The sequence below is a fragment of the Podarcis bocagei genome, assembly GCF_964188305.1.
Source record: "Podarcis bocagei genome assembly, chromosome: 6".
NCBI lineage: Eukaryota > Metazoa > Chordata > Lepidosauria > Squamata > Lacertidae > Podarcis > Podarcis bocagei.
Window position 1 is genome coordinate 23,405,004 of NC_138130.1, and position 12,995 is coordinate 23,417,998.

The 12,995-nt window shown below is 42.5% G+C and overlaps 1 protein-coding gene across 1 annotated transcript in view; it reads left to right on the plus strand.

Annotated features, from left to right (window-relative positions):
- Positions 1 to 12,995, plus strand: part of ITGBL1 (integrin subunit beta like 1) — a 134,542-nt gene that overhangs the window by 59,453 nt on the left and 62,094 nt on the right. The window contains exons 6-7 of the mRNA XM_081198481.1: positions 3,743 to 3,883; positions 6,281 to 6,427. Coding sequence (XP_081054607.1) covers positions 3,743 to 3,883; positions 6,281 to 6,427 — 288 coding nt within the window. The remainder of the gene's footprint in view (positions 1 to 3,742; positions 3,884 to 6,280; positions 6,428 to 12,995) is intronic.

A 12,995-nucleotide genomic window follows, 5' to 3' on the forward strand; every position in this document is an offset into this window, starting at 1 on the left:
TGAAAACTCACCTGTTGTTAGAAAAGTGTGGGCTATGTTGAACCCCTGAAGCCAAATCTGTTTATTTTATATCATACTTCTATACCATCCTTCACATATTCCAGCAACACAGAGTATTAAAATAAAATATAGGGAATAATGCCAAGAAATATCAATGGCACAAGTGGAGTACAGCACACTGTCTTTACGTGCACATGCAACAAACAAACAAACAAACCTTTATTGTCCTTTATTGTAATTATTTATTTTAACCTATAATCTAGGGAACATGTGGCTCCCAAGATGTGGTTAAACTACAAATTCCATCATCCCTGACCATTGAGCATGCTGACTGGGCCTGAATCTACACTCACCTGTTTAATGTTATTTCCCCCTATTAGAATATTAGATGTGTCATTCTAAAATGTCACAGGGCACACTTGTAAATTAAAACTTTTTTCACCTTGCCCCCCCCCATTTTTGAAAGCACTGTTTCTCTCCTTGCTGTTGGTTCCTTTGTTTCTCTGCTTCGCCCATTTTAAATCTTTCTCCCTCACTCTGGGTCCTTTGTTATCTACCCCTCGAATGCCATTGGAGGGGGTTCAGAGTTCAGAGCAGCATAAAATGATTAAAAATGAAACGACAAGGTAATAACACATTACAAACGTAAAAAGTAGAACGGCATGTGTCCATCTATGTTATCAAAACCATTCCTTAACTCTTCCTTAATGTTAAAAGCCATGAGTGTAGATCTGTTGGATAAATCCATCAACCTCTGATGGATGATTTTGAAGGATTGGGTCTGGCATCACTTTCGTTGTGTGTGTGTGTGTGTGTGTGTGACAGTATCCATACCATAGCTGTCAATATTTTCCTTTTTTTAAGGGGAATTCCTTTATTCCGAATAGGATTCCTCGCAAGAAAAGGGAAAAGTTGACAGCTATGATCCATACTCAGCAGATTTACATCTCAACGCAGCTCCTTCATTGGAAGTGTCTTCAGGGTTGAAGGTACACACAGTAGGCAATAAACACGCATGGGCGCCATAAAGATTCAGTCAAGTGTGGAAGTTTACGTGACAGGCATAAAAGCATATTGGTAGCAAATATATACAGACTTTCACCACTGCCATGGTCAAGACATGCTTCGAGTCCAACAAGAGTCCAAGACTCTCTCTGCTTCTCTCACTGCAAGGCGCAAGCAAGAGACTCACAACAAGTTACAAGTTACTCAGAACCGTTGTTATCAGTACTTCCTGTCACACTGCGCATGTCCAAAGAACAGTTCCCACAGAAAACGTCCTTGCATAGACAAAACAATCTCAGCCTTCTGCTGCTTTTTGAAACTTCTTCTCTGTTCTCTGTTTCTGGAACAAATGAGAACAGTGAAATGGTTGGCTAGCTCACTGCTTGAGGGTGGGGCAAGGATGTTTGAATGGTTTTCTGGGTGTGCCTGTCATTCTCTACCAGTAATTTCAGTGCTCAGTTTTCAGCAATGAAACAATAATTTCAGTACTGTTTAGGATGAGCAGTGTTTCATGAATGTGTCTGTATTCATTAACAATGATGCCTGCTTTCACTCAGCAAATATTTAAAAGATCAGCTGTTGTTCCTCTGGCTGTGGTCCAGAGTTATTACAGTAAAGCAAAAGTGCAGATCTCAAAATCCATCTCTTTAGTACATCTCCACTGACAAAGCTCTGCCAAATTAGGAGCATCTAATTATCCTGAGAGCATTTAGAAAACTCTCTCATCTTAATTACAGAGCAATTGAAAGTCTGGTTGAAATATAGAAATAATAGGAGCTCATTTCATTTTAGTTTAACAGTGAAGGTTTTAAAAAAAATATAAAATGATAAAAAGCCATTGCAGCCCAGGAAACAATGAACCAATAAATGTTATCTGTCAGATTAGATGTTTTACTCATGTGGTAGCAAATGATGTCAATAAGAAATTTAGATTTAAATCACAACATATTTTTTTTGGCAATGTTCACCAGTTTACATGAAGCATTGCAAATGACAATTGATTCTGTCAAGTAACTTATTTCTGGTAGGGAGTCTGTGAAATCTGATCTTCGGATAATTATTGCAAGAGCAAAAAGCTTCTTTTGTACTAACTTTTGCCAGCCTGGTGCTTTTGACCTAAATCGCTTCAACACCTACACAGAATGTTTCACAGGTTGCATTTTTTATGGTAGCGCCCATCCTGGCACCTGCAAGATTTCTTCAGGTGGGAGGGGTTTGGGGTGAGCGGGGATCATAGCTGTCAACGTTTCCCTTTTTAAAAGGGAAATTCCCTTATTCCGAATAGGATTTTCCCTTAAAAAACGGGAAAAGTTGACAGCTATGGCGGGGATGAGGTGCAGCACCATTTACTTGGAGGAGAGAGGTATCAGCAGAGGTGGGGGGACACCAGGACTTTCAGAAATAGCAAAAACAAATCTTTAGTAGGGGAAACGCCTTAGGTGGGGGAAATCGTTAAACAGCCAGGTAGGGACCCAGCATGCTTACTGGGGATGGAATGCTGATTCACTGGTGGGGGGAGGGAAGAGAAAATCCCTGGGGGGTGGGGGTGGAATGGAGTGTCTGGAATACTGAGCAAGGTCACTCTATAGTTCAGCTTTCTGTTGCAGGTCCCACTTTCTCCATATCTCTGTATCATTTGAATGGCATGACATAAAGACCCTACCTGCCCGCAGACTGTCTCGCCAGAGTAGTGCATGCTCTAGTTATCTCCCACTTGGACTACTGCAATGCACTCTACGTGGGGCTACCTTTGAAGGTGACCCAGAAACTGCAATTAATCCAGAATGCGGCAGCTAGACTGGTGACTGGGAGTGGCCGTCGGGACCATATAACACCAGTCCTGAGAGATCTGCATTTGCTTCTAGTACGTTTCCGAGCACAATTCAAAGTGTTGGTGCTGACCTTTAAAGCCTTAAACAGCCTCAGTTCTGAAGGAGTGTCTCCACCCCCATTGTTCAGCCCGGACACTGAGATCCAGTGCCAAGGGCCTTCTGGCGGTTCCCTCATTACGAGAAGTGAGGTTACAGGGAACCAGACAGAGGGCCTTCTCGGTAGTGGCGCCCGCCCTGTGGAACGCCCTCCCTTCCGATGTGAAGGAAATAAGCAGCTATCCTATCTTTAAAAGACATCTGAAGGCAGCCGTGTTTAGGGAAGTTTTTAATATTTAATGCTGTATTGTTTTTAACATTCAATTGGGAGCCTCCCAGAGTGGTTGGGGAAACTCAGCCAGATGGGCGGGGTATAGATAATTTATTATTATTATTATTATTATTATTATTATTATTATTATTATTATTAATAATAAAGTTAATCAATTGGTCAAAATAAATGGGTTACCTGACGTTCATCCATTTTGAAACTGGCCCTATGATGAAAGATCATAGGGGAGCAGGAAAGAGTTGGTACCTATCACCTCCCAACAGAAGCCAAAATACCTGAAAAGTCTAGACATATACAAGCGCATTTACACACTCACAACCCTATAACAACTGACACATTGCTTTCTAGGCACCATTTCCCATGGTGCCACATGGTGACGAGCAACTTCTCATCTCATCTGTTTTGAAGAAGGCAGACTTTCAAAATGAGTTGACCATACTACAAGGTAGCTTTGAAAAATGCAGCTAAATGTTCAACAGCTAGAGAACATCAAAACCTTCTGTTCCTTTAATTTATCTTAACAGTTTCTGTTCTAAGCTATTGCTTTTGTTGATCAGCTAATCTCTTTTCTCCTTAGGTACCTGCATATGCGGTGAATGCACATGTCATGATGTTGACCCAACTGGAGACTGGGGAGATATTCATGGAGACACCTGCGAGTGCGATGAACGAAATTGCAAGGGAGTCTATGACAGATACTCAGATGATTTCTGTTCAGGTAAAAGCAATATTTTAAACAAATGTGAATAATTCAATATGGCTGTATTGGATCCAGTTGTATCCAAACAAAGACAAAATGCTGCTTCATGATCTTGGAAACTATCATTGTGAGATCTTTAGATGTGTCCAAAATATATAGTGTGTGCTCCGCATTCACACTTTCAAAATGTTCTGTATGAATATTGTATCTTTTTTCCTTCTGCCACATATACAAATCACCCATGTGGGTGGTTCCTTTCCCCTTGACCACATAAATGTGCTGATGTTTCTGTTCCGGGCTTGCATCCTCACTCCCACTGAATCAGCCTGCGGTGCTGGTTGTGTAGACGTTGTGATAAAACAATCCCGAATGCAATCTTTTCACATAGCTTACCCCTTTGAGAAATGTTTTTCATCTGTTTATTTGATGGGATGAGACTGCAGATAAGTAAACCCCATATGTCTAGATGAAGCATTTGGGGATCGTAAAAAGCCAATTTGCAGATAAGTACCTCCCTGTAACTAAACAGAAATACCTGTGGTTATTTTAAAGACTTCATTCACCAAGAGCAGGGAGTAGCTTGCTGCTACTACTTTACCTTACAGAGAAGGCAGCATTCTCTCGAGATTTCCATTTCTCTAGAATTTCATTTCAGAGCCCTTCATCTCGCTGAGTAGCATCTTTAAAACAGCTTTATCAGTTAGTGCATAACAGGATGACTGTCTCCTAAAAAATTCTCCAGTAGGAAAGAGTACTCCACCCACCCCCACAGGCCAGGGTACCACAGGAGTGAAGAAACTGAAACACGTCTTTTATGGACAAGCTTTGCTGTGATGCCACCTTGTGATTTCATGCATGGTTGTCTTTATGTGGCTTGATTCCCTCTGAAGCAGAACCACATGGTTTATATATATGCAGAGGAGCGAGGCAGGGAGCTATTTGTGTTGTAGTAAGTACATTCTATATCCCGTCTTTCTGCATGCAGCACATAATTAAACTTCAGAATCTGCTTCCACAAGAGATAATGATGGTGTCAGGGAACTGACATCAGAGCAACAGGAGAAGGAGAGGCTCTCCGATTCTGTAGGCGAAGGTACCAGCACAAGGGGGAGACGTAGCTTGATAGAGGGGGAAGGAAATCAGTGCAACACCAAGGATCCAGGAGAGCAAATGGCAGAGGAGGTGGAAGGGCTCCGGGATTCTTCCTTGGAAGTCAGTGAGGAGAGCACTGGTCCTCCACTATCCACGCCCTCCCTGCGCAGAAGACTTCCGCGCAATGAGAGGCGGAGACGATTGGGTGTCAAACAGCTTTTATGCTGGCAAAGGTTTAAGAAACGCCCACAGACAGATTCTGCTAGCGACTGAGGCAGCCACGCTGAGATGGGCTGTGCAGTCAGGACGGTTTAACCTATGCAACCAAGCTTCCAAATGGGAAAGTTTACGCACGAGTAACTCCCAACCACTACAGATGGTCACCAACTTGGATGGTTGTAAAAGCAGATTAGACAAATGCATGGAGGATATAAGACTATCAGTGCCCACTAGCAACAATAGCAATGTTCTCCCTCCGCTGTCCGAGGCAGCATACCTTTGTGCACCAGTTGCTTGGAATTACAAGTGGGAGGCGGGTTGTTGCACTAATGTTCTGCTTTCTCATAGCCATCTTGTTGGCCACTGTGAGAACAGAATGCTGGACTAGATGAGCTTTTGTCTTGATCCAGGAGGGCTGTTCTTAATGTTCCTCATGGAAGTCAAAGCAGTGTTACTTAGGGTTCCCAGGCTGTCTCCCACCCAGGCAGTGGCTGGAGTCAGACCTGCCAAATTAGATTCAGCAAGGTGAGCTTAGATCAGTGGTTCTCAAAGGGTGTGGTCTGCCACACTGGTGTGGCAGGAGAGGATGAGAAGTGTGGCAAGAAGCTTCAAGGACAACCAAAGAAACATTTAAACATCTCAGTGTAGTATAGTATACAGTGGTACCTCAGGTTACATACGCTTCAGGTTACATACACTTCAGGTTACAGACTCCGCTAACCCAGAAATAGTGCTTCAGGTTAAGAACTTTGCTTCAGGATGAGAACAGAAATCGTGCTCTGGTGGCGCGGCGGCAGCAGGAGGCCCCATTAGCTAAAGTGGTGCTTCAGGTTAAGAACAGTTTCAGGTTAAGTACGGACCTCCGGAACGAATTAAATACTTAACCCGAGGTACCACTGTAAATATATTATTATTATTATTTGGATACACAACCAGAAACAGTATTCCTACTCAGTCTGATGAACTTCTAGGTGCTAACCACTGATGGGCAAGTTCAGGGTCCCTGGTCTCCCTCTTATTTTTCTTTACCTCTACTCCTTTCAACTAAAGTAGGATACATGGCTACCCTAAACTGAAATTATGTATTTTCCTTTTGCTCTTAAGGTCATGGACAGTGTAACTGTGGAAGATGCGATTGTAAGCAAGGATGGACAGGGAAGAAATGTGAGCATCCACTTTCTTGTCTCATGTCAGCAGAAGAGAGTGCTAGAAAATGTCAAGGGAGCTCACATCTGCCTTGCTCTGGAAGAGGTAGGTGGCTTGGTTTGATTTGTCTGTTTTTTTGGGAGATTTTGATTTTTCAATTTAGTTGAGCTGCTACTTGGAATGTTAAGTTCCGGCAAGCGTGTAATGCAGTTCACATTTCACATATCTGTCTTAGGTTATGTTCAAAGAGCAGCTTCCAGCACTGCTAAATGGGACCAAAAGATGCAGAAAAACCGGATACAAATTTGAACTACCCATCATTTAGATTTTGCCCTTTGCTGGTTCTTGCTAACCTACCGTTAGTAGGAATCAGCATAGGCCTGATGTGACTTGTGGATGTTATAGGTACTGAATCAGCCAACCTGATGCCTAAAAGTTCCCCCATCTGAAAATGCTGATAATTGTTCCATAATTCAGTAGCTTTCTTCATGTTGCCATACTATTTTTTAATACATGAATTACTCTATCAGTTCTAAGTAAGAAATATGTATGAAATTGATAAATAGCTCCCCCCCCCTCTGACTTGTTATGCTCAGATAGTGTTGGTGCCTTGTTATTTTTCTGCCACATATAGCAAGCAGCTCCACCTTCCCCACTCAGGTGTTGCAGAACACTCTCTCTTAATTAACAGCAAAATGAGCCCTGAGGACTCAAGAGCAAGTTTTCTGCTAAAGTACACCGTCTAGTTGGCAGTTCCATCTTCTTCATATGGGTTGCCTACCCTTGGGCAGTGGGCAGAGCCAAAAGGCCTGAACAGAGGCCCCCAGCTCTGACACTCGCCCTGGACTCTTCAAATCAGTCAGCTGGGTCTGTGAGTGTCCATTTCAATTTCCCATTGGCCCCAGAGTGGCATTACATTAGGTGCTCCAGTGCATTGTGGGAAATTAAAATGGCAGGTCTTAGACATCTTTGAACCTACTGCTCAGGTAAACCTGAGAAGGTCCAGCAGTGTGAAGAGGATCCCTCCACAGCTCAGTTTGCTCAGGGCCTCCTCAAACTTGGAGCCCATCCCTGATTACCATACATGGTTTATTAAGTCATTGAAAGGCTGTTTATGGGTGCAACCTAGCATGCATTGCTTATGACCCTTCCCTCCATGGAAGGGAAGCAGAGGGAATACCAGACCCACTCCTGACCTTTCTGTATCGGAACAGGAAGGACAGAAGCGGGGTTGTATTGTAAGTGTGCTTGGCTGAAATTTTGGTTAAATTTCACTGCAACTGGGAATCCCGATCGTTCCTGATTGCAGGAAAGAGTTTAAGCATGTTCAGCTGAGAACACTTACAATTTCCTTCACTGTGGGAAGGTCAAGAGTGTTGGGGGGATGGGGGTGTTGCACTTATTCCGTGACCTCTCCACGGAGATAACATTAGAACACCTGAAGAGGGCTTCTATATATTATAGAGCATCTCCACCTATATTTTAAAGCCATGGTGCACAATTCAGTACAGGGTTGAATATGCTTAACACCCCTGCTGCCCTCATTTCCATGTAGACCTAACCATGCTTGACTCTGGACTGGACTGCAGCCATGCATTGACATTATCCTGTCATACTCATGAAGACGGCACCGGGGGAAAAGTATTCTTTGAGAACAATAATTTTGTTGTCATTGTCCACTCAAATAATATCTCCACATGATGCACCACTTTGTTATTGGCATTTTGTAGGAAATCATCTTAACTAAGAATCCATATTTCACTCTATTATGGAAAATGAAGGGTAATAGATCAGTGTTTTCAACCTTAGGTGTTTCAGGGTGGATCATTTTCTCAGTGTTCTCTTTTTGTAACAAAACATGATGGAGGTTCTTTGCTATTCATTGCCAGGGTGTGTTGTCTGCTTCGCATGAGAAGATTTCTGATCTTGCAAAACTCTTATGTATGCAAATATCTCTCCCAGGAGTTTTTCCTGAGGTTGAGGGGTTGTTTTTTTTAATACCTTCTTTGACATAATTTTCTCTAAACTGCAGAGGCCATAACCTCAATTGGTGTAAATGACTATAAATCATGATTAGAGAGATGTTGTTAGAAGACCACTATTTGTTACAGTGAAAGGATAATTAGCTTAAGTTTGTTTGATCAACCTTTCTCAAAATAAGAGGCATTGCAAAGCTGTTGATATTACTTATGTGGAGTTCTTAGAAGCTGTAGCCCCGAAGGGAAGTAATTAATTTCTACAGAATGGCAATCATGTCCAAGGTAATCCTGAAATGCCCTTTGAAATAATGGATATCTTACTAAACAAGGCATATTGATCCTCTTCTTGTTGTTGTTAGCGTCTCTGTTCCATACTTACCTGCTGGTTGTTTTTTTTAAGACTTGCCTTTTCAAATTGAAAAAGCAATTGAGAATGAAATGGATTCTTTTCATTTTGATTTATGGAATTATAAGGGGAGTTTTTAAAAGATTATCAGATGGGAATAGAGAGATAAATGAACGAAGTTCTTTTTTTTTAGTTTTGGTTATTAACACAGGTTTTTGACTTTATAACCATTGACATCTAATAGTGTCCATCTGTCAGTGGGATCAAGCAATGGGATTTCCCTACCTTTCCACCCCTTCTCCCCACCCCCCAAAAAAATCTGATCTTGAGAACTGTGAGACCCTCTGGAGCAGATTGTGTTGGTGCAGGGAGCTGCAGAAGGGAGAGAGGAAGAATAGTCTGCTTGTGTAACATTTGATGTCAGACAACAATCCTCATTTCTTCTTCCATCCTCCCACACTTGTGTCCTTTACCTCTCCTCTTTCCAGTCTAGTTTTAAATATACCAGTAAGGATAATAGATAGATTTTGCAGGAGAAGGAGAGAGAGCCAGTGTGGTGTAGTGGTTAAGAGCGGTAGTCTCGTAATCTGGGGAACCGGGTTCGCGTCTCCGCTCCTCCACATGCAGCTGCTGGGTGACCTTGGGCCAGTCACACTTCTTGAAGTCTCTCAGCCCCACTCACCTCACAGAGTGTTTGTTGTGGGGGAGGAAGGGAAAGGAGAATGTGAGCCGCTTTGAGACTCCTTAAAGGGAGTGAAAGGCGGGATATCAAATCCAAATCCAAACAGGAGGTGTAAGATTAAAACAATGGTTTTGGGCTGTGTGTGTGTTTGTGTGTGTGTGTGTGTGTAAGACAGAGAGATACTCCAGATTTATTGCTGAAATTAACACAATTCACTCCATCCTCTAGCATAGTCCAAGTGGCTTCTAAATCATACATAGTTCCAAGAACCTGCTTTGAAGGTACTGGTAATTGAAGTAATGAATGTTTTTCTTACTCAAGCATTTGCACAGGGAAAAGCTAGCATAGCTCTTGAACTATTGCATCTGACCTTACATGTCATTTAATTTGTGATGGGCTCTTTCACTATTATCCTCCACAATAACCAGGAGTCAAGCAAAGGTTACGGTCTATTTGCCAAATTTAGCTCTGCCGCTTTTGACATTTGCTTGTATATCCTTTGCCTCCAGCTACCTGTTTCCTGCAGGAACTTTAAATTAGCAGCTGATTTTTTTTATCAAGTTTTCTTATTATTATTGCTGAACAGATTGCTTGAATCTCAGTCAAAACCCTCAGATGTTATCTGTTTTATGGCTACTACTGAATCCCTCCACCTCTGCCTGCGATAGTATCTCGACTGATTGAATCCTGTCTTCCACAAAGTTGGCTAGCCTCTAAAACAGGGGTCGGGAACTTGTGGCATTACACCTATTGCCAGAATACAACTCCCATTATCTCTACCACTTGCCCCAGAGTGGCTGGGGTAACTCAGCCAAATGAGCAAGGTAAAAGTAATAAATTATGATGATGCTTATGCTAACTGGGGCTGATGGAGGTTGGAGTCCATCCATATCTGGAGCAGTGGCGGAACTTGGGGTTTCAAATTTTGGCAGCGTCCCTGCCCGAAGCTCCATGACCAATGCAACCAAACCAGTTTTGCTCCCCTAAATCAGCCTCTCTTTGGCGGGCCACAGGTTCTCCACCTCTACTCTAAAATGTATTCCTTTTCAATATAAAACATCACATTGAGAATTAATTTAAAGCTGCTGTTTTTTTTATTTGTGAAAACAATACTAGAACATTATTCTTGCCTTGCTAGGAGGTGAAGGTTTCGTATGGAACTTTATAGTGCAGTCTGGGGTCCAGTTTCTACATGAAGTGGGAGTGACATGGCTGTCATTCTCCCATGACTCCACCCCATGCTAAGTGGCATGATTACGCAAATCATAATATGTAGGAATGAAAAATCACGGGAGACGAGAGAGGCAGGTGTAACATGAGGCGTCTGTCAGGGCGGGCCCTGGGAGCCTCTTTTATTGAATATTGCAAGCATTGCCACAGGAGGGCCTGTGGCTGATTGGTTGATACATACACAAAGAAACTTGTGATTGGTTAACATAAGTACAAGGCGGGGATTACATGTGAGAGGTGGGATTTACATATGATCATTTATCACTGATACATTAAAGGCTGAGAATCGGAGCTAGAACTAGACAGGCATGAAGCCTCCTAATTAAATTGTAACTAGAGATTAATATGGCACAAACAATTACTAATGATTGATCATAACATGAAACAATATAACAATCAAGTTCTGTAGATGTGGTCAGCTAGGCATGAAGAGCAGGTCATGTTGTTTTCCATGAGCTTAGGATGACTGAACAAGGAAAGGAATGTCTTGGTGTTTGGAACAGTTTTGTACAGTTTGTGCAGAAGCAGATTATAAGCAAGACTTCCCAGAATGCAAGAGAAAAGGAGCAAGGCTTCCCCATAATGCAGCAGTTATGGGCAGAAGGAGAACTAACAGTTATGTGCAGAAAGAGGACTTCCCTTTAATAATATGTATTGATTAAGTCATTAATTTAGTTTATTAATTAACCGTGCTGCTTGCCTCTTGCTTTGCAGGGAGAAATGTGAGCACATTAGATACATCCCATGGTACTAATAATAATAAAAAGCATTTTGGGATGTGGGGAAAACATGCTAATAGCGTGAGGAACTAGATCAGGGGTTACGTTAGCATAGCTTATCCTTCATGGTGTTTCTCAAAGCTTCTATGAAGCAATCATATGCTACTACAGTGGGCACTCGGGTTGCGAATGTAATCCGTGTGGAATGCACGTTCGCAACCCGCAGCATTCGCAACCCACAGAGGTGCATCTGCACACGTGTGGGTTGCAATTTGGTGCTTCTGCGCATGCACGACTGCCCAAACCCGGAAGTAACCCGTTCCGGTACTTCTGGGTTTCGGCAGTCCATAACCCAAAAAAATGCAACCTGAAGCGTCTGTAACCTGAGGTATGACTGCATCCTTCTTGGGAAACATGGAGGCAGGATGGAAGAGGAAATGATCTGGTTTTCTCTTATCTCCCTTCTCTCTGCACACCCAGAAAATCTGCTGTATTGGATTGATCGATGCTCCAGAACAGTGCAGAAGTTGGCAGAGGAGACTGCAGTAGGAAGAGGGAACTGGATTAGCAGACACATTTACTGGATTAAAAGGCATCCCTGTGGGAGGGATGGAATCACTGGATTTCCCCCTATATTCTTACAGGAGGAAGCTGTAAGGAAGCAGGAAGCCTGATGGTCCCATGACTGTAAATAACAACCCATTGAGGCTGAGGGTGTGTGGGGGAAGAGAATGACCAGCACACCTTATTCAATTGAAGTCAGTTTTAATTTAATTAATTACCCTTTCTGGAAAGGAAACTAGAGCTGTACTTGTAGGGCAAAGGCAGTCAGTGACTTAAAAACAACAATTCCCAAGTATTATGAATAAGTTTCCATTGGGTCAATAAGTGTAAAATCAAAATGGAGCATTTCCTGCCTTCAGCAGCTTCACAGTGGATTACTGGTTTTCCCCCAAATGCTTCATCGCAGTGAGTAAGATCAGCGAGGGGAATGGGAGTTGCCCTGCCTACTGCATCAAAGTTTCCTAATGCCATGTAAAATATATTGTTTGGCACAGGATCTGTACCCGATGAGAGCACGACATTATAGTTGTTGCAGCATTAAATTAATGTTGTCATACATCAGTCTTCTTCATTGTCACAGCACAGTGAGCAAAGGAAACTGTTCAATTATAGTATATATATATCTACAAGGAGGAAGGGCTGACTGTCATCCAGCTCTGTACAAATTTGATTGCTGTCTTTTCCGTTGTTTCCCCCCCTAAAACCTTTCCTGAGATTTTGTTCCTTCATAACAATATGTGTATAACGGAAAGCCGGGGTGGTGGGGGTGGTGAATGGAGCTATCATACCAGACAGCAAGAATGGCATAAGAATCTATATTGGAGCCCACAGAAAAGTCCCAAAGCAATGAACAAGGATTTGTGTTCATTAGGACTCTTCCACATGAACTGATTAGTGCTGGCGAAACTGATCCCTAGAACTGCTGGTTTTAACATTTTACAAGGGAGAGTAGTAGCTAGTGGTCCTTTCCACAAGCATGCTTTGCTGCAGCCTGAGGGCAAAAGTAAACATGCAGTTAAATGTATGAATGAAATTAAGATACTTCCCCTTCCCCTTATGTGAATTGCAGATTTAAAGGAGCCTGCACAAAACTCAGTGGGGAGACAGAGTTTAACCCTTCCTTCCTTCCTTCCTTCCTTCCTTCCTTCCTTCC